The following is a 21881-nucleotide window of genomic DNA, read 5'->3' on the forward strand; positions in this document are numbered from 1 at the left end:
AGTAAAAGGGAAATATTGGGCAATAGAAAACTATTATTATAAAATATTATAAATTTGCTATTTACATATTCAAGAGGTTTTGCAGATCCTAAAGATAAAAAGCCCTGACTAAAAATGGCTTGACTAAAATAATAATGGATCATTGAAAATATTATTATTTCACAAAATTGTGTGAAACTTTTAAGAGGATGTGAATTGGTATTGACCTTACAGAGCATGTAGTGGCAATGCTAATGGACCCAGAGAGGAAAAAATTAGAACAATGTTGTTAGAAAAAAATAATTTATATATTGTTGTTGCTTTGCAAATAAGATTGGTGCCATAGAATTCCTGGTGCATATAGAAAACATATTATGTAGGTCTCTCCTTCCCTATGAAATGCAATTATCAATCTAAGTAGCGGTCTTCTGTTAAGAAACCAACTTTCAAAACAAAAACAAAAACAAAATTATTTCACTCTAGTTTATAGCAATGTTTTCCAATTTTAATCACTTTAAGTTATATGGACTTCAAACTCCCAGAATTCAGAGATGGGTTTCAGCAGGTTCTGACCAGTTCTGGAGAACCAGTAGTGGAAATTTTGAGTAGTTCGGAAAACCAGTAGTAAAAATTCTGACTGGCCTCGTCCCCATCTATTTTCTGCCTCAAAGGGTCACAGCTGATCAGGAGGAAATGGGGATTTTGCAGTAACCTTGCCCTGGAGTGGGGTGGGAATTGAGATTTTACAGTATCGTTCCCCTGTCATGCCTACCAAGCCACGGCCACTAAGCCACAGAACACCCACAGAACTGGTAGTAAAAAAAATGTGAAACCCACCACTGACAGAATTCCCCAGTAAGATGCAGAGTGTTTATATATCTTAAATTTGTTGAAGTTGAGAAACTGATTTAGATCAAGACTTGTCAAACCACTCCTCGTTATATACCTATTCCGAATGAATGTGCTACTTGGCTGGTCTAGGATATTTAAGAAAAAGGAAAAATAAAAAAAAGGACGCCATTCCCCAAAAGAAATAAAAATCAGGTGCAGGGGTGAAATGCTCCCAGTTCACACCAGATTGCCTGTTCCGGTAGCGATGGCAGCGGGTGGTTCTGAGAACCCATAGCAAAAATCCCTGAACTGCCCCCCTGCCCCAGCTGAGCCGCGTGATCATCAGAGGTTTTTTTTTTACTTTTAAAAGCATTTTTCTTCGGCCAAAAAATGCTTTTAAAAGTAAAAAAAAAGCCTCTCATGATCGCACCGCTCAGCTGGGATTGTCAGAACTCTTTAAAAGCATTTTTTCTACAACCTCTTTGTTGTTAAAAAAAAAGCTTTTAAAAGGCTTCTCTAGCTTAGCTGGGATCGCCAGAACCTTTTAAAAGCATTTTTTATAACCTCTTCAGCCGAAGAGGTTGTAGAAAAAATGCTTTTAAAAGTAAAAAAAAAAAAGTTGGCCACGTCCACCCAGTCACATTACCCCCCATCACCACCAAGCTACGTCCACAGAACTGGTAGTAACAAATTTTACATTTCACCCCAATCAGGTGGTAGATATAGATTTATTCTTGAACAAAGAAGAATGGCTACTTGGAAGAGCTGCAGGATTACTGCACACAGCACAATGCAGTCTGAGATAGTCTTTTCCCTTGGCCTACTGGCTTACGAACCCTTGCAACCTAGAACAATGAAAAGGCAGTGACCCAGGAACCAATTCTTGTGTTGCTGTTACTGTTTAGGCAACAGTTCAGATTGATGAAAGGAGAAAGGCAAATGAAGGGCAAGGAACCATCAACATAGTGGAAGTGGTGCTGCAATAAGAAAGAAAATGGTGTAAGCCTTTTTTCTAATACGGATTTGAGCCTGCTGTGATAACATGGTAGTACCTCATACACTGCTTAGGTAACTCCCCTTGGTAATGAGTTTCAAGGAAGCAACCTAATTCTATGAAACAGTTTTCTGTATTTGGCCAGGAACACATATTTTCAGACATCAAGTCAGTCTGCTTATTTGTTTTAAAAAGGGAATAGTTTCTATTTACTGGATTGGATAATATTCCCTTGAATAAATGTAATAAGTTTGCAACATTCTTTTTGTTTTCCATTTCTTGTTTGCAATGCTCCAATTTCATGGAGTCCTGTGGCTTTGGAGTTATAGAGGCAGTCTAGTAGAAGGAGTACTTCAGAACGCAAGGCATTCAAGGGAAGAATGCCCACTGATTGCATTAAAGAACTAAAGATTCTGTTTTGCCCTTATAAAACATTTTGCCAGGGTTTTTTTCTTTCTTTGTGTGCCAGTTCTGTTGTATAGAAACATGGTTAAATTTATCTATTAGATTGGCAGAATTACATGACAACAAGGAGGTCTATGGCCCTAAACAGTTTTACCAACTGATCTTGGTTAAAATAATAAACTCAAATGCCATTTCTGTCTTTCAAAAATGTGCTGTGGAAAAATGATATCTGGGATTCACAGTGAAACTAATGAACAGACAGTACACTCTAGGAAAAAAAAATAGATAATTCAGAAATAAAAGAAGTCCAGGGCAGAGGAGAAGAAAACAAAATTCATGCATATTGAGAGGTAGCGCTTCCTAGAGCAGGAATTCCAATTATATTAATAATTATGTAATTATTCCGTTTGCTATGCTTTGGCCTAATCCATATTTCCTATCTGAGAGCCCATCTTTTCCAAGCAATCCATGAACCACATAACTTGGACCAGGATCCCAAAAACCAAATTGTCCCATGAACACAATTCTGAAGCCATATATTTATATTCAATATTCTTTTCCTCCTTTCTAATTCACTTGATGGTACCAGTTTAGATTTGAGGGTTTTTTTAAAGCATATTTGTTTCCTAGAAGTTCAAATCCATAGTGAGATATTTGTAGCTGTTGGAATACCGTTTGTCCCTACATGGATTAGAAGGAAGGAATAATTTTTGATGATCTACAAAACTCTTTCAAATTCTTTCACATCCCCAATGCAAACCAATGAATCAGAGCTGTATACATTGTTCCTGTGATTTAAGATAATAATGATGCCAGCTATCATGACTTTTTTCTGTCATTTAGCATGGATACAGTTTTATCTCTTATTTGCCACAGGAATGTATGGCTTTTTACTTATTTACTTACTTACTTACTTACTTCTGACATATTGACAGTGTCATTTTCATCAGTATCAGATAATTCTCATATAGTCCACTACATAGGCACTAATCAAACTAACATTTGCTTCGTTATCATTCAAAGACAACACACTCCATTATGGATTGTCTTGTCTGAAGTATGGTAGGCAATATGTAGCCTTAAGCTTAATTTCATTATTTCATCCTTTTGTACTAGCCAACTACTAATCTGGGAGAAATATGGGGAAAAATCTTAGAACAAAAGTGATGGGAGGAAACAGAAGTAGTCTGTTCCTACCCATATTTGCTTTAGATCACAGCAACTACAGTACATTGGTACAAACAGAGGAAATGCAACGTCAAACAGAACAATTCCTTTCTTGGCAAGAGCTACTTGAAAATCATTATTGGATCAATCTCAACATTGATTTGGCAAATTGGAATATTATTCCTGATCTCTCTTGTCATTTGGGCCTGAAAAGCTCCATTTTTTGTTTGCTTTCATTTTTGTTGCCCTGTATTTTGACAGCCAGGAAAGTCTACAGAGTAATCTGGCTGCCATTAGTTGCTAGTTCTTTAGTTTATTCTGTCGCGCTATCCAGATATCCACACTGGTATTTGAACATAGTTCTTTTTAACATTTATATTTTATTGTGTTTTACTAATCCAGATGAAATGTTAATAGATATTGTTAGTCCATATATGATATGTCATCAGCTAAATCAATCAATCAATCACTCAATCAATCAATCAACCAATCAATCATTATTGGACATATCACCTGTAAATATTTATAGTAAAATGAAATTATTCTGCCATTCTTCTTTAATTTTTAATTTCAAAAACATGTAATTAAAATTTAATCGTAACCAAAGAAACCAAAGTTTAGGATCGCTCAAGATTGGTTTTTTTTTTTTCATATATGAACTCCACTAGTCCCAAAGATAGATGAATGTGGTAGGATTGGGGGGGGGGAGCAGCATTCACTGATCTAAATCGTTCTGTGGTTTAGGGCCATGTGTGATGGATTGATCAGATCTGCTCTTTTTAATCCATTCCTTACTCAACCAACACTGGGCCACCAGCTGAACTTTATCAGATTAGGATTTAGACAAAACTATTTACGGTTGTAGCAAGATGCCAGGAGGGAACAGTCTATATTGGTATTATCTCTGTTATCTTGAGGCTCTAACTTTGATTGCAAAAGGGAAAACTGGGCTGAGAGTTTCTGCAGGGCTACCCAATGGTCAGAGAACTGTCTTAGGGCTGATCCATAGGTTTAGGTTGTCATAACTTGAGTACAGTTTGTTAAGGTCAGCCACATTCAATGCCATTTTGTATCAGCCGGCAGCCTTTTGAGAAGGCAACCTCTGCTTGCCCTATCTTGCTATACATCAAAAATAGTGTTTTTTAACTTGTACTTAAAAAAACAAGTAACACTATTATATAACAAGTAATTATATAATAGTGTTAATTATGTAATTACACAATTGTCTATTATTCACCATTGCAAGAATATCTCCTGTCCACCAATTACTGGTCACTGCCCTTTATGGATATTTTGTGGGCTGCCTGCTTCCTTCTAAAGGGACCTTTATCGATGAATCTGTTTGCTTGATTTTCTTTGTTTCACATTTTGCTAGTAGACCAGTGAAACACATTTTTTAAGTTGCTATACTCACTCAGTGCAACGGAGAATGGCTAGGATTTTTTAACAGGTCTGCCAAATCAAGGAAATGGGAAGCTTTCTTTTCTTTCCTTCTTCTTTTAAATTAGAATAATTAAAAAAAAGAGTTCTTCCAATGTCGCCTTCTAGCTTAAATAGAGGAAGAATAATAATGCTGTGGCTTTTTTCCTTCTTCTTTTAATGGTTCACTGATTGCACCAAATACGAAAATGTCAAAAGCAAAAGGCAGAGGGGGATTCATGTAAAAGGCCTATTAATGGAAATATCAGCTCTTCAAAGTAGAGCAGGCCACGAAACAAACTCTTGACTGGAATTCTTTATTGTTATAGTCTATGGAAGCCGATTTTTGAAAACTGTATTTTCCCTCCCCCTTCTTAACCCAGTTATGGTGGAGCCAATTTGAGTTTCTTTTTCATGCTTTCTTATTTCCTGGGCTTAAAATATGTTTTTGGTTTTTTAACTGTGGCTGCATAGCAAGGTTGCTGCATGGTAGCTGCTCTCCAAGCAAGGTCATCTCTGTGGCTATCTGTCCCAAATACATTTCTTTCAACCTCAGTCCAAAGAAAGGAGAGCAAATTTTCCTGCCAGGAATGAGTGGGTAAGGAAAGAGAAGAATCTACCTGTCTGATGTTCTAGAAAGTAGTTTGGAGCACTAGGCTATCATTATGGCCAATGCAGAGGAATATGCTAAAATCTAGACAGAGATTTCTTAATCTCTCCTGTTTTATTACCATGGACAACCAAGAAAAAAACAACACATTAATCATTGAAGAAATCAAGGCAAAGTTCCCTCTCAAGGCAGAAATTATCTTACTTAGCACTTGTTATGTGAACACCCAGCCTTCTCTGAAGAAGGCTGTAGTGCTGGGAAAGATAGAAGGAAAGAGAAGAACAAGGTGGAAGGACTCACTTACAGTGGTGATGGGTGCACCATTGGCAGACCTGAAATTCCAAATTAGGGAGAGATTATGCTGGTGGAAATCTATGCATCATTGAGAGTCAACATCAGCACTCCAATTAGTACCAGTATATAATCATGATTATTGCCCTGTGAAAAATGTCAGCTTGTTCTCTTTTTTTTTTAGATTGATGTCACTCACAATAATGAAATAATTGAAATTAAGTAAATATCCCACTGCCAACCATTCTGAGCAAAAAAAGAAAATCCTACCGGTATTAATGGATTAGTTTGGAAACTATTGGTGGCACAGTTGCCATTCAATTAATAAAATACCTCTATAGAATCAAAGAGCTGGGTAGCAGCACTTAGTTCAGCTAGCCTGATCAAACAGTGCTGTTGGATTTGCATTGGATCTGGTTAATATTTGAATGGAAGACTCAGGAAATACAAAGACTATAGGGTACATTAGAAAGTTAAAAAGTAATCCTGTAAATAAGGAGTGCAAAGTACTGCTGTATACCTACAAGAATATAGTTATCAGGAATCAAGCTTAAATTGGAACAGATTTTACCTTTAAAATTGTGATTCCTGTATTGTTGCCAGCATTGGTATCAGTCACCATTGAGCAATTGCATAGCTGTGCAGATGTTATGCAAGAGTAAAGTAATGCAGTTGGATATATAACAAAGGATTTAAGAACTATCTTCCCACCTCCTGGTGTTTTAAACACCATATTGTTGAACTTAAATTTTAAGTTTAGAAGGTACATCTTGGATCCCCAAATTAAATGGCATACTGTAATTTCCCCCCTCCTGTTTGGATGCTGTCATTATCCACCTAATTGCTGCCTTCTCTGCTCTGGAACACTTCGCCAGTGCTGATTTTTTTTGTCAGACTTAAAAATATTCACTTGTTTACAAGTGGGATGGTTTGTCTTAAATTAAATGTAATAATTATTCTGCATGTTTCTTTCTCTTGCTTTGAATTCTTTCTGGCAGATGGAAATTGCTTCTTTTACTGATGGGTCACAAGATTTGTTGCACTTCATTATTGTATTTATTCAATCATGCAAAACCACAAATAGTTGTTTAATGGCAACTTGAGTTTGTCAAATACGTTAAAGTTCTAAGATGTTTTTACTCCTTCCTCACTATCTTCTCCTTCTTGTTCCCCCTTTATAGCATGTCAGACAGAGGTGGGTTTCAGCAGGTTCTGAACAGTTCTGGAGAAACGGAAATGTTGAGTAGTTCAGAGAACCGGTAGTAAAAATTCTGGCTGGCCTTGCCCCCATCTAGCCTCTACTTCCTGAGTCCCAGCTGATCAGGAGGAAATGGGGATTTTGAAGTAACCTTTCCCTGGAGTGAGATGGGAATAGAGATTTTACAGTATCCTTCCCATGCCATGCCCATCAAGCTACACCCACCAAGTGATGTCACACCCACCAAGCCATGGCATGCCCACCAAGCCACACTCACCACTGATTTCAGAATAAGGTCTGTTTTGCTAGAAATTGTTTCTGATTTCAAATATGTAAGCCAAACTTCTACAACAGCCTATTCACATACACACATTTTCATTTCTTTTATCCTAAACAGTTCTGTGTAGCAGTTTAGATCCAAGATCACTAGACAATTTCACCATCCAATGGCACTATGAACCATATCTAGCAGATATGAACCATATCTAAAGCAGACATTGAGATATATCAAATAGTATTCTAAAATTATTTTTGAATCAAAATGATAATGTTTGGGATATTGCCTAAACATTTTATCCATTACTTTACTTGATCATTCATTGATTGGATTTATACTGTCTTTCTACTACTCAAGGCCAAAATCTTGATAATGAAGTATTCTGTAGCACCCTTGATTTTCTGCTTCAGGAGTTCCCTTGCAAAACCTTTGATCAGGTACTAAACAAGCATGTTTATACATGCATTACTAAAGAAAAGGTATGCCTTTTGTGTGTCTTGAGCACAAACATACCCAATTTCGTTTAACCTAAATACAGTGAGGAAACTTAACTTAAAAAAATAGAGAGAGTGGTGATGGTGGTGATACGATAAATACAATTTTTTAAAACTATCTTTACCCATGGATTGACAACTGGATTACCTATAATTCCTAGAAAATAAGACTGGGTCTTATATTATTTTTGGCTCCAAAAGATGCATTAGGGCTTATTTTTCAGTTAGGTCTTATTTTGGGGGAAATATGGTACTAAATGTATCCATCTGGCTGACAATCTTAACTGGGGCTTATTTTGGAGGTAGGACTTATATTATGAGCATCCTGAAAAATCATTCTAAGGCTTATTTTCCACTTTCCAGGTCTTATTTTCGAGGAAACACAGTGTATGTTCTCATGCTCAGAGCATATTGAGTATGCCTATATGATCAATATATATGCTCTATATTGAGCATAATAACACAACGAGAAAAGAAGGCAATAGACAAAAGAAAATTATTTTTGTGTGTTTTTTTCGATTAGTATTTTTAAAAAAATACTGCTTGCTCTCCAGATTTTTTATGATAATGATAGGGTGGTCAGCTTAATCTCAAAAGTTACTAGCGTGTCTGGGTATTTTGTGAAAACTCTACACAGGTTATACATGGATTGATGTCAGGCTTACCTGTACTTAGAATTCCTGTGCTTAAACTCTTTAGTTATGTTTAGAAATTCCTTAGCACTTGAATGCCAAACTGGAATTTAAAATAGAAATATAGAGAAATGCTTTTCTTGAAATCGGAATATAAAGAAAATTATAAACAAGGAAAAGAGAAAGCAGGATATTGACTAAATAATGGAGAATTAATCAAGGAAACTCAAAGCGTTATATGGTTCAGGATGTCATAGCAAAATAGACATTGATCCTTTGCATGGATACAAGGTAAAATACTGCTGACATTCAGTTCTACAACTCTTGTTACTTCGTGTAAAACATATAGTATTCTAAGCAAACCAGTTCAAAATGATTCAAAACCCAATATTTCACTATACACCTAGTTAAAAACTATCTTCAGCTACTGTGTTAAGTTCAGTCAGTTTCAGCATCACTGAAATGGAGTTGCCGTATTATACAAATGATGTTTCACAGGGCTAATGCTCTACCTAAATAAAGACCAAAAGAAAGCTCCAACAAAATATACTGTTCTGGGCACAGAAATATGTATTCAGGCCAACATGGAAAAATAATGCAGGGAATGGCTCATTAAGAATACCATAATGAAAAGTGAATAACAAATCAGCGTAAGAGAACATGCATGTGTTCATTTTTGTACTTGAATGAATGCAAAGCCATGGAAGACAGAAATTGTTTTATTTGCTATGTATTATTTATTTGCAAATGGCAGAATACAAAGCTATTGAAAGACAAAAGAAAGTAAAACCTTCTATACATTACTAATTCTTCAAATAATAAAGTTGAAACCGATTCTTGAAACAATAAATTTAGTTTGTGCCCTCATGGAGTTCTTTCCATTAGATTTGCTGACTTTAAGCAACTTTTCCAGTGCTGACCTTCTCATCAAGATTTTGTCTCAAAATAGTTCCATACAGTTCTACAAATGTTAAACTGACATTTGAAGTTGGATTTAAGAGCCTGAGTGCTCTCCTGTGTACTTGCTGAGATTCAGTAAGGCTATGGCTTCCTGCTCCTTGCGTGTCTGGGCTAGTAATAACTTTTACCAACAATTGGTTGGATAAAAAAAATCATGTTCTAAAGCACACACAATATTCACTTGGGAAGTGTGAATCAAGTTCGTCTTATATATATTCAGCATAATCATCTTGTGTATGACAATGAAGAAACTTTTCATGCCTCTGCTTATTAATTATGGAGATTTGGACAGTCATGCCTTAGGAAAAGGCAAAACAGCTTCCTTTAGCTTTTTATCTGTCAACTAATCAAATATGACAAGTCTGTGATTAAATTGCTTCTTGTTCTTCTCTACCATAACACTGATTTTTGGAGGATGACAGAGGCAGATAGTGTCGGAAAGGAATCAGATCTATTCTGAGTAGGTTCTGAGCAGGTCTGATTGAGCTCTGACTGAGGCTCTGTCTTGTTCTTTTACCTGAGAAATTTTTGATCTTGTGATTCCTGAGGAAGTGGACAGTGTCCTTGGGACTGTTAGCCTAGCCAGCTGTTAAATCTATGTCTCACTTGGCTTGTTAAGGCTCCCTGGGGTGACGTGGTTAAATGCGATGCTGGAATTCATCCTTGATTCAGGTGGTGGTTCCCAATGCTTCTGGATATTTTTCGTTCATTCTCCAATCTGCTTGAATTCTGTTTTCCACTCTTTCACATCTTTAAAAAATCTCTTTTTTCCTCTGCTTCTCCCCTTCTTTTTATTTTCAAGTGGCCTTCCTAGTGTTATATAGGATCCTTGAAATCAATACTTCATGGTATGGTAGGTTGTAGTCTGGATTCCCAGGTGGGAGGGGGCACATTTAAGAGGGCAAACTTCACACAGTGAAGTTTAGATAGTTCAGTCATAGTTCAGTCAGGAAAAAGAGAGTTAAGAAGGCCCCTCCCTAGCAATTCACAGAGTGAATATAGAGACACAATTGTCTTATGAACACTCCTCTGGAGCAGGGCTGTCAAACTCCCGGCCTGTGGGCTGGATGCGTCATGTACTACGTCACACCCAAAAATGCCACCGTGATGACATGAGTTTGACACACTTGCTCTAAAGAAAGGCACTTCCAAGAGACTAACACCAAAAAATTGCTTTGCAAGGTCTGCTTTTTAATCTGTTCAAACAACGAGGAGGAAGTGGAAAAATTCCTTGTTTTTTCCATTTTCACCAACGGTTAACAAATTGCTTATCTATATTGTATATATAGCCAACACTATTTAGAAGGTAAACCAAATGAATGATATCATAACATAAAGGGAAGTGAATCTCAAAAACAATTACCCTAGTATTTAGAGAAAAGGAAAATAAGATTAACCTCTTCTCCTGCTGCAGCTGCAATTTTGCTGCAACCCCTTGCAAAATTCTCTCCCCATTTAGTGGCTTGGCAGTATTTTTCAAAAATAAATAAATTTCACAGGGACCAAGTTGGAAAAGGAAGTTGTTAGAATGCTCCATGTTTCATAGACTTTTTGCTGTGTAGTGTAGATAGCAGTGGCTTAACAAAAGTACAGTCTATATCTATTTTTCAACCTTCCTTGTTTTGCAGGCTTGATATGAGAATAAAGTGAGGGTGGCATTTTGGACTTTCTTTGAGAACTAGCAGGGCCTATATCTATATGTAAATCACTTATTTAAATGCAAACACTCTCTGTTTTATTTGCTGTGTCTTGGAACTTAGGCACTTCCATACTACCACCAGTTTTTACCTTTCCGTATCCTCCCAATCAGTTTCAAGCCGATACACAATTGTCTTGCTTACCTTAAAATTAAAGTAATCAACATTCAAGGCAATCTATGCATTCTCTTATTGACCAATAGAAAAGGGCAAAAAAAAAAAAAGAAGTATCAGAGTGCCATAGCTAACTCCTATCCCTGGACTGCTTTTCTGGGAAGGGCTCGGAGGAAGGGAGGGAGGGAGGGAGGGAGGGAGAGAGGGAGGAAGGAAGGAAGGAAGGAAGGAAGGAAGGAAGGAAGGAAGGAAGGAAGGAGCTACAAAATCTGCAAGTCACTAAAATTCCATCCATCTGCACAGTTGAAAAGAATAAAAAAATGTTAATGTAAAACTACCTCTGCAGAATGGAGGGAGATGGCAAGGGGCAAAATGATCTAATTTTGAAGGAGAAAATGGCCCATCCCAAATGCTATTGAGCCCAGTATTTCTATTGGAAAACCAAGTTCAGCATAATTATCTGCAGTTGAGTCAATCAAGGAAACCAATCCAGATCTATGGGCACTTCCAGATCCAGGTCTGGTTCCATCCCACTGGGATCATGTGTCCTTGTTACAGTTTGACAGCCTAATATAACTGAAGTTCCAGTTCACTTATGGTATGCTTGAAGGTGCTACAAACTTTCTGTGAAGTTTGTGGAAAAGTAATTTCATCATTTAAGGGAACTGATACCTTATTACATTGCCTGATTTTTTGGGGTATGCTCTATTCTAGCAGGTATTTACAAGGAAAAAGTTGCAGTGATGAATTTTGAACTTCTAATTCCTCCTCTAGGAAATGCTTGGGTTTTTCTTTTCCAGACAGACAGAAAAATAAATGCAAACTGAAGCAAGTAATTTATTTTCTCTTTCATATAAGTGGGTTGCAGTTTGTGGTTGTGTGCTTTTGTGTGTGTGGACATCATTGCTGATAATGCAGGACCTGCTGCAGCTTGGTCTTTGTTCTTATTATGGTTAAGAAAAGTGTGGTGAAGATAACTGTGGGTCATACTCAGACTGTTTTGATAGAAAGAGGAAGAAAAACATGAAAGGAACCTATAATGAACTTACTATTTCAGGTTGCTTATTTTCTATTATATAAATTTATATCAACCTTCATATATTTCATAATAATTGGGAACTTTAGGAATTGATTTGGAATTTCAGCACATTTGGGAGGTGGTGCTAATTGGGTAAGCTTATATCTCTGGATCTTCAGATATGCTTGCTACTGAAATTAGTCCTAAGTTTCTAATGCTATTTGTATTGTTTTTCTCTTTAAGGAAAAGAAAATATTTCAGATCTTTTTATATCTCCAAAGTTTGTGCTAATTTACAAAATCCTTTTTACAAAATATACATAAAGAAGGGAAGTATCTGATCCCTCTTTAATTCATGTATACTCTGACAAAGCATTCCCTTTGCTTACTCTGACACTTATCAGCAATGTATGCATATGCACACATAGCACAAGGACTATTTCATGCAGGTCACATTTGAACTAAAGGTGTCAGAAAGTGCCATTTCATGCTTAACTGCACAGTCTAATAGAATCCAAAGCAAAACCAAGGAGGCCTGTATGTTTCTATTCGGTACATGCAGCAAATAAGTTTATGTCTAATATGAGAACATTGGGTTCCACCAGCATCTGCAAGTAGCATTACTAAACATACTGTGCTTTGCTCACCACAACAGGAACACTGAGAAGACAACATAGCTTTTCCAGCAACCTGGAATAACATTCATATGTCAAGAAATCAGTTCCTGCACATTACCCACCCACTGATTACTTGATTGCTATCAAGTTGATGTCAACATTAAACAATTACATGACATAACATCTGCAGGGCAGTGGTGAAATCCATTTTTTTTACTTCCGGTTCTGTGGGCGTGGCAGGGGAAGGATACTGCAAAATCCCCATTCCCAACCCACCCTGGGGCCAGCCAGAGGTGGTATTTGCCCGTTCTCTGAACTACTCAAAATTTCCGTTACCGATTCTCCACCTGTCAGAACCTGCTGGATTTCACCCTTACTGCACGGTGATCCATCCCCAGGCTGGATTTTTTTTAGGTCTCCTATCAATCCATCTGCTACTGTTGTGTTTGAATCCATCCACTTTGCTGCTATGGCATTTGTTTGTTCCACTTTTCCCAACATTATGGACTTCTAAGGGGAGATAGATCTTCACATAATGCTTCCAAATATGATAAGTTCAACATGATATATTAGAATCGAGTATCTTCAAATTGGTGATAACTTCCGCCTTCTTTGAATAATCTTTGACTATTTCTTTAAAACTAATACAATTTTCTACTGTTATTTTTCTACTGTTTTAAGGTAATTTCACTTAGTATTTTTAACTGAATATACAATACTCAGGGAATTTACAGTAAAATAATATCTATGAAAATCTGAGCCACTTTCATGCAATCATTAAATAATGTATCTAAAGTGTTAAGTAATTAGTAATCCTCCAAGATTTGAAATGCCTAAAACTACTGTAATTTGTTTCATTTATCTTTTTCTTTCCTTCAGAGGCCTCCGTCCTGAGTTACGATGGCAGCATGTATATGAAAATTGTCATGCCTATGGTCATGCATACAGAAGCTGAGGATGTGTCCTTCCGCTTCATGTCCCAGCGTGCCTATGGTCTGCTGATGGCCACAACATCACGTGATTCAGCCGATACACTACGGCTTGAACTAGATGGAGGCCGGGTCAAACTCATGGTCAATCTAGGTATTGTGCAAAGTCGTCCCCCTCCTCTTCCCCCATCATCACTTGGCTTTTAATTTCAGCTTGTTTTGTTTTCTTGTCTGTCTCCTTTCCATCCTTCCCCACCCTTGATCTGGTTGAGTTGAATTATAACTTTGCTAAAGTATTTTTTTTTTTAAATAATATTAATCACGGAGAATTTCTCCAGCCATCACTGCATGCAGATTTTATGTTGCTTCCTGGTTATGGATAATGTGTTCTGTTTTTAAGTCTTTTTTAAAGCTTCCTTTCTTGTTCTTAAACTGGTTAGTTTTGTGTAAGACATGCTGTTTGGTCCATCTTTTGATCAACCACATCCTCATTGATCCAGCCTCTCTGCTACTATTCAAAACAGTCAAAAATAAGTTATGAAGACAATGACAGAGCCATAGGGGAAAGGTTCTGATTATACGGTTACCCTCTAACAAGCTAGGGTTTTATATACCGTTTACCCCGAAAATAAGACTCTGTCTTATATTTTTCTGAACCCTGAAATAAGTGCTTGGCCTTTTTGCCATGCACTCAAAAGCCCAATTGGGTTTATTATCAGAGCATGTCTTATTTTGGGGAAAACAGGGTATTAAACATATCAATGTCATCTATGCTGCTTCCTGAGATTAAGAATAAGATTAATCCCTAATTTAAGGCTTAAAAAGTGCCCATTTCAAAAAAGCACCAAGAATAACTTATAAATAAATATCCAGAAACCTCCTCTTGCCCACTCCTCTCTCCAAAAAGTCCAATAGAAATGCATTTCTGTTAGACCTCTTGGATGGAGTTGTTATCTTTTCATTCAGTGTTTTAAACTGAAGGGAAAGTGAAGAATTTGGGATACAGATCTCTTCTTTTTCTTCTGGTACGATATTGTTTCGATTGGTTATTTTTTTCTGTCAAGATTTTAATTTGAAGAATTTCATAGAATTAGTTTCCTGGAAAATAAATGATTTTGTTTGCTGCTCAAAAATGGCTCACTACGAAGAGATAAAAATCCATGATATAATTAATATTTGTCTTCCAAAAGGTTAAAATGTTCACCTTTTATTCTCTTATAGTTCTCTGCTTTAAAAAAAACCAGCTGGTATCACTGATTCACATTCTGCAGTTTTCATTTGAAAAAATGTGTTATAGCCTCAGAATTTCTGTCAGCTTTTCTGATGTTGGCTTTATGACTTAGCACCTCTGATTTTCCAAAACATCTAACTACAAAATATCAAGATGGGATTCTTTTGGGCCCATGATCTTCCAAGTATGTATCATACATTGCTTGGAAAAACATTTATATTATTCCACTCATTTATACATTAGAATGGAAGGGTAGAATTAGAATATGAACAGGAAAATCTTATTTAAGAACTTCCCTAAAACCAGATGCATAAGGGATTGTTTGGTCTAGTGGTTAAGGCACCAGGCTAGAAAGGAGTCCATGAATTCATGTCTTAGTCATGAAAGTCACGTGGATGAGATAGATAGATAGATAGATAGAAAGTAGTACTCATATGAAAACAATTTAAGCATTTATCTAACAGAGAAATAACAATAGCAACAACTTCTGGACTGTTTCTATTAGTTCTGAAATGATTATTTGTATCTAACAGTTGTAACCACATAAGATAAAGAATGTTCCCTTAGCAGAAACATCTTTCTTTCCTCGAAGACATGTATCATGTGCATATCATCTGGCACTATTTAAGTTGTTTCATAAGCAACTATGTTTTTGAAATGCAGTTAATAAGTCTAGGTGGCCTTTTTAAAGATTTATGACTAGGCTTTTGAATCACTTTTTCATGTTAGAAAGGCCCCAGAATGAAGTTCTATCTGCCCTTTAGTAAGCAAAATAAATTCTAGTAAGCCCAAACATCACATCAGCTATGCTTTGCTTGGAGTCACTGCAGTGTCTCTCCAACTTCATTGCAGTCATGCATATTCTGAAGGTGACTTTCAGAATAGAAGCTTAGTTATGAAACAAGAAAGGTATGTGAAACCTTTTCAGATGTCACCTTAACTTTCCCCCAAAAAAGTGTTAGACACAGAAGTCAAATATGAGCTATTGTTTTAGAAATTCATTTCAAGTCCAAGAAGTCCAAGGAAGATTTCTTCAAACCTTAGTGTCAGCGTGAGTTCTGAAATGTTATTGCATTAAGCGACCCAACCTCTAAGCCTTGCTTATCAGTAAAAATTCCACATTTGATAACATCTGGTGAAGAATGGCAAGTTATAAAGATATTGTTGATGTAGAGTACAGTAGCTTACAATGGGAATCTGAACCATTTTTTCTTGCCAGAAATGCAATGGCAAAGTCTGTTTTGAATGGTAGCAAACATTATTTTGCTTGCCCTCCCCTCAGCTTTTCTTCTTAATTTCATTTCATGTTTCTAACCCTTTTTCTGTGATCTCTTTCACACTGTGTACCAACGTTGTAAAAACTTATTTATGTCCCATCAGTCATGGTATATCAAAAGATGGTATTCAACCCTTCAAAGGCCTGAAGCCTGCGGCCCGCACAGCAAACAGCCCTTCGAACAGAGTGTACAGAAAAACCTGCAAGGGCTGCCATATCCCTCTCTCCATTACAGCCCTATTTAGCAAAAAAGAATCAGAAAGGAGAATGTGGTTATTTTGATTGAGGAAGAAGGGAGGAAAGATACTCTCATATGTTAAGACTGCTTCTTTAAGAAAATTTTAAACGTTTCTTGAGGGATAGTTGGGACGATCATATTCTCTGGCAACACATTAAGCTCTGGAAAAATTATAAGTCAATATGTCATATTTCTAACACTACTGTTGAGAAGATAGAGAAGAAAGAGAGAGGGAGGGAGGGAGGAAGGAAGGGAGAGAAAGGGAGAGAGAGAGAGAGAAAGAGAGAGAGAGAGAGAAAGAGAGAGAGAGACAAAGACAAAGAGGAAGAAAATTCAATAAGCCACAGTCTCATTCATGATTAGCACATCCTTAGAGTTAGAACATGGCCGACCACACTATAAAGCAGTGCTTGTCCTTCTCAGTCTTCTTCTTTATCTGATTGGAACTGAACTATGTCAGAGTCTCATCTTTAAAGGTCACTCAATATCTGCATCCCTTGTTAGTTGTTTTGTATAAGCAGACAGGGCTAGAAATGTATCCAGCTATTAATTGATCATATATTTGTTTACATATTCAATTTACATGACCAAATGGGAATTCTAAGTGGCCAACAAGTTAAAATACAAAACAAGAGGAAATAAGATACACAGCAGGTAGCCAAGTTTTTAAAAAACCCAATCAAACAGCAATAACTATCTCATAGGTTCTAACCAATAATCCAGCTCCCACGCTCAGAAATTTAAGCATGTCTTCAGGGCCTTGTGAAAGGCTGATATACAGTATTCTCATCTAATTTTCTTGAGGAACGATGTTCCAAAGGTCAGGTACCAAAATAGAAAATCCTGGGTTTCCTATGAAAGTATTCCTTGATTCATGTAGTCCATAGTTTGCGTCTCCTCCTGCATCTAAGAGAAGAGAGATAAATGATAGGAGATGAGTGGCTCCATAGATAACCTGGTCTCATTCCATGAAGGGATTGATAAGTGATCATAAGCACCTTCAATTGCATTTAGAAGAATAATGATAATCAAGGGAGCTTACGAAGCAAAGAAGTAATATGAAGGCACAGAGGATCACTTATAATTGCTCATACTGCAATTTTTAATGGGCTGCTGCTTCCAGATGTTCTTTAAGGGCAGTCCCATGTAAATTTTATTATAGTAGTTCATTTGGGATGTGACTAAGGCATGTGAAACTGTTAGCAGAGCCCAATAAAGTGTGCCACACAAAGTTGTGTAAAAGTTCTTTTGGCCAAGGCTGCCACCTATTCCTCACACGAGAGCTGTGTGTAACCCAGTGGTTCTATTTGGTTAGTACAATCCTATAGGAAGTCCCCAGAAGTCCTAAATCCCAGAACCATTTGGTTTTGTTATAATTGAACTGAAGCCTATTCTTTCCAACATCCCACAGGCTATACATATCAAGACAGAGCTCTATGGCATCACTTGATCAGCCCAGGGTAGAGATATAAAGCATCGGCATATTCCCTTATAACAGATGACCTCACCTAGCAGCTTCATGTATGATAAACAGGAGTGTGGAAAGTGAGCCATAGGTACTATGGGAAAAACGAACATTAAAAATGTCAGTAAAAATTAATGATCAGCAAATCCCGAGGACTGGGTTTATAAATGTAAGTGTTCAGAAGTAGGAGGAAGCTTCAAGTATCGCAGAACAGTTGTGACAGAGTAAGCTTCTAAAATGTAAATACATTTCTCAAATGACATTTTAGTCACTTAAAAGAGAATATAATCCAATCTACATTCTATTTTACATCTCTCAAGTATAATCAGACTTTCAGATACGATCTCTAGTGTTTTGTCATTCCCTCCCTCTCTCTCTCCTTCTCTAAATCTTCTTGGCACTCAGTATTGGGGAATTTTCTTTCCTTATTGAACTTACCAGCACACATCTAAAAAAGGGATATAGCCACTCCTGTATGGTGATCGTACTAAATGCTCAAGGGCTGTTTGCTCCCACTTTTCTGTTGCGGTTGACGACACATGACAAACCTAATCGCACGAAACCAAACCCATATTTTCTTAAGAGAAGATATGCTGAAAAATACACTCTGTGGCATCATTACTTCTGGATGTTTTCTTTTTCCCGATCACTCAGATTTTTTTTGTTTACTGCCCCTCTTTTATAAATATTAATTTTATGATATTAATTAGATATGTTCCTTTTCCAATTTTACTTGGGAAAAATACCTCCAAGTTTAGCATAGCTAGCTTTAAATATTTTATTTGAGCCAGAGGTCAACCTTGATTGACCCAATTTTTGTCCAATGAACATGATATAGTTAAATATATGGAGAAGTGGGTCTTAGCATTAACTGAGAGGAACAGTTTGTCACAGGATTATAATGGCAATATGTTGCAACACTTTTTTCAAATAATATGTTCTCGGTCTAAGAATTAAAGCAGGTATCATGCTTCTAATCCTGTGCTCAAGTTTGTGAAACTTATGTTTTGCTCAGAAGAGTCTACAAGGGCTCAAAACAACTTAGCTGAAATTATACTTTTTTGTTAGAATAAGTAATGAGTATTTATCAGGCACAAATAAATGCATGTGTCACTGTAATCTTTTTTAATTTGTTTATGATTTCTCCCACTTGTAGTTTTATATGAGTGAAGCGCAGGGGGTTGTCAAAGATAATCAGATCTGCCACTGCACTGCCTATTTCATCTTCTTCCGGAATGTTGTAGAGGCTTCATTTAATTCTAATATTCAGGCAGCAAGGTGAAACAGGGCTCTGGAGGGCTGGCTGGCTGTTTTTGTATCAACTCTCTCCAACCAATAAAAAATATGAATTCTCCAAAATGCAGTGAAATCTGGGCTGGGCGTTCGTGCGGTTAGCAGTTTGCAAGTGGCCATTTTATGGTGACAAGGAGCAATATGTTATCCCTTTCTGCAGCATGAAAAGTTTTGGCAATATACATTTTTTCTGCAAAACATTTTAAGTTGTCGCACAGGAAATGAGTATACATTGAAAGGGCTAAATATTGCATTACTAAATATTTACAAGCTAAGGCCAGGAATGCATTTATATAGATACACTAACCATTCCAATGAAATATTGTAAAATTTGCTTTTAAGCATCCAAATGTGTAAAAATATCCTAAAAGGACTAAAAATATGCACCATTTGGGAGAAAGCCTTACATTTTATGGGAAAATGCCTGTGCTTTAATAAGATGTAAACTATGTTTACCTAGTTTTTGATTAGAATCACTCAAGTATTTTTCAAAATAATATTAAAAACATATTGTCAAGGAAAGGTATATAATTTATAGTTCTTCTCTGCAAGTATCTCACATGTGTACACACTGACACACACACACACATATACAAAACAGAAACACATAAACAGAAGCAGGGAAATGGGAATAGTTTATGGTTCTGAGACTTTTGTAGTAAATAAGTACAGAGACATTCCTGTACTTCTATAGAATGTACATAAATATAAAATGGCCACATTTTTTTGCGTGTGTCTGTCCCCGGAAGGGTGGACTGATTGTTTTTGGATGTCTGCAGCTGTTACCTTGAAGGATGCAATTTCATCTTTCATTTATTTTTCCCCATCTAGACTGTATCAGGATAAACTGTAACGCCAGTAAGTTTTCCCTCAAGTTTCATTTTGTTCTATCTATATATGTCTATTTAAAAGAAATTAACATTATTTATTTGATGTTTTATAAACTATTCTTTCTTTTTATTAAAAATGTATTGGTAACAAGAACTTAGTAGATGTTGAAATAGTGTGCATTTGTATTGTTTGTAAGTGATGTATGTGTCTGAGAGAGTTCTGTCTAGGGGCAAATGAATTATTTTATTCCCTGGCTTCACAGACAAGTGTCCAGGGAACAGGAAGAATTGAAAACATATTTCAGTAGCTTTCTGCTGTCTTGGGAAATATTCTTAAAGGCAGTCTTGATACTGCATAGAAATCACAGGTACTGTATACTCTTTTCTATTCTAACTTTTTTTTTGAAAAGTATATAGTTTAGGTCATAATGGTGACTGCTTCATCTGATACTTTTTCAATATTCACTTTTTTTAAAAAAAATATGCATGTAGAGGAAGATGCAAATCATGTTTTTAGGTGAGTAACACCATAGTTGAGTCAATCTTTATTGTGGAGAGGCAAAGGCTCTTGGAAATGTTTTTGAAGAAAGAAATTGCATTTGGACAAGTCAGTGCAACTTCTTTCTTCAAAAACGTTGAGTTGCATAAATGCAATTCAAAATCAAGAAAGTTTACTAACAATAAAACTAGTATTTAAAAATTAAAATTACAATACTAATAGAAGTTAGCAGTTAATACAATTTTAAAAACTCATATTTTTTTCCATGACTGGCACCATTTTAGGCAAAATAATTGCCATAGGAAATAACTACTATTTTATAGTAATTAATTACTATTACCACAACAGGAAATAATTACTATTAGAAAACTTGCATGGATTGGGAAACTGCAACAAAACAAATAATGTAGCTCTAGCCACGATACAATCTTTCTGTTGTGGCTAGGATATTTCTTTTCCTAAAACAAACCTTCATTTACATGTGTTAGAATTGCCCCAAAGGACATTTCATGAAGTGCCATGTGCAAACAGCAGAGCAAAACATAATGCAGAATGTCTAGCCCTATTTTTAAGAAAGCTGCAAAGCTTTCTGCAGACCTGATATTTTTATGCTAAACAAACACAGTTATACAAACCAAACAAAGTGGAAACTGCATTAATACACATTGTTTCTATAGTTTCTTCTATACTACTATACTATGTATTTTTATCCAGTAGCGGATAAAAAGGATAATAGAAATATCCTAGTAGCCCAATGCTAAGGCTACAGAAAAACAAAGTTAGCAAAAGACTTCAATTCTGCAATTCACTTCAAGGCTGCAGTTCTGTGGTTATTTCTGCTTAATTTTACTGGAATGATATGGAAGAATTCTACATCATTCTAGCTATGGAAAGGGTGGATAGAAAGATAACACAATTTCATTGTATTGTATGTTACACTAAATCAAACCTTGAATGATATATGAAGAATTCTATTTGCACAATTGCAAATTGATTTTAACTTATTTTTTGCCATCCAGAGTCACTTGTTTGAGATGGGCAGCCATAGAAATGGAATGTATGAATAAATAAATAAAATTTGTATGACTGCCATTTTTTAAGGCAGCTAACATACAGTAACTCTGTGTTGTGACAGCACATATTCAGAGATGACCAATCAACTGGAAAGTGTCAATTTTTTATTTTTTTTCCTGGCCATTATAAACAATGATGGGAAAATGGCAGTCCTGTTTTTTCCCAGCCTCTCCCCCAAAATTGAAATTTTAAAACTGAATTTTAAAAAGAACCCCATTGTGATGTAATTTATCAACCCTTTATGGATTTATGCATCCCAGCATCCTTTGCATTCCATATGACGATGGTAGAAGAATGTTATGAAAGATAAAAAGAACACAGAAATGGAGTCCTTATTAAAAACA

General features: G+C 36.2%; 1 protein-coding gene across 1 annotated transcript in view; it reads left to right on the forward strand.

Annotated features, from left to right (window-relative positions):
- Positions 1 to 21881, forward strand: part of NRXN3 (neurexin 3) — a 1004058-nt gene that overhangs the window by 57334 nt on the left and 924843 nt on the right. Inside the window, exons 4-5 of the mRNA XM_058162458.1 lie at positions 13582 to 13785; positions 19966 to 19992. Coding sequence (XP_058018441.1) covers positions 13582 to 13785; positions 19966 to 19992 — 231 coding nt within the window. The remainder of the gene's footprint in view (positions 1 to 13581; positions 13786 to 19965; positions 19993 to 21881) is intronic.

Source organism: Ahaetulla prasina, chromosome 1 (assembly GCF_028640845.1).
Source record: "Ahaetulla prasina isolate Xishuangbanna chromosome 1, ASM2864084v1, whole genome shotgun sequence".
In the NCBI taxonomy this organism is placed as follows: domain Eukaryota; kingdom Metazoa; phylum Chordata; class Lepidosauria; order Squamata; family Colubridae; genus Ahaetulla; species Ahaetulla prasina.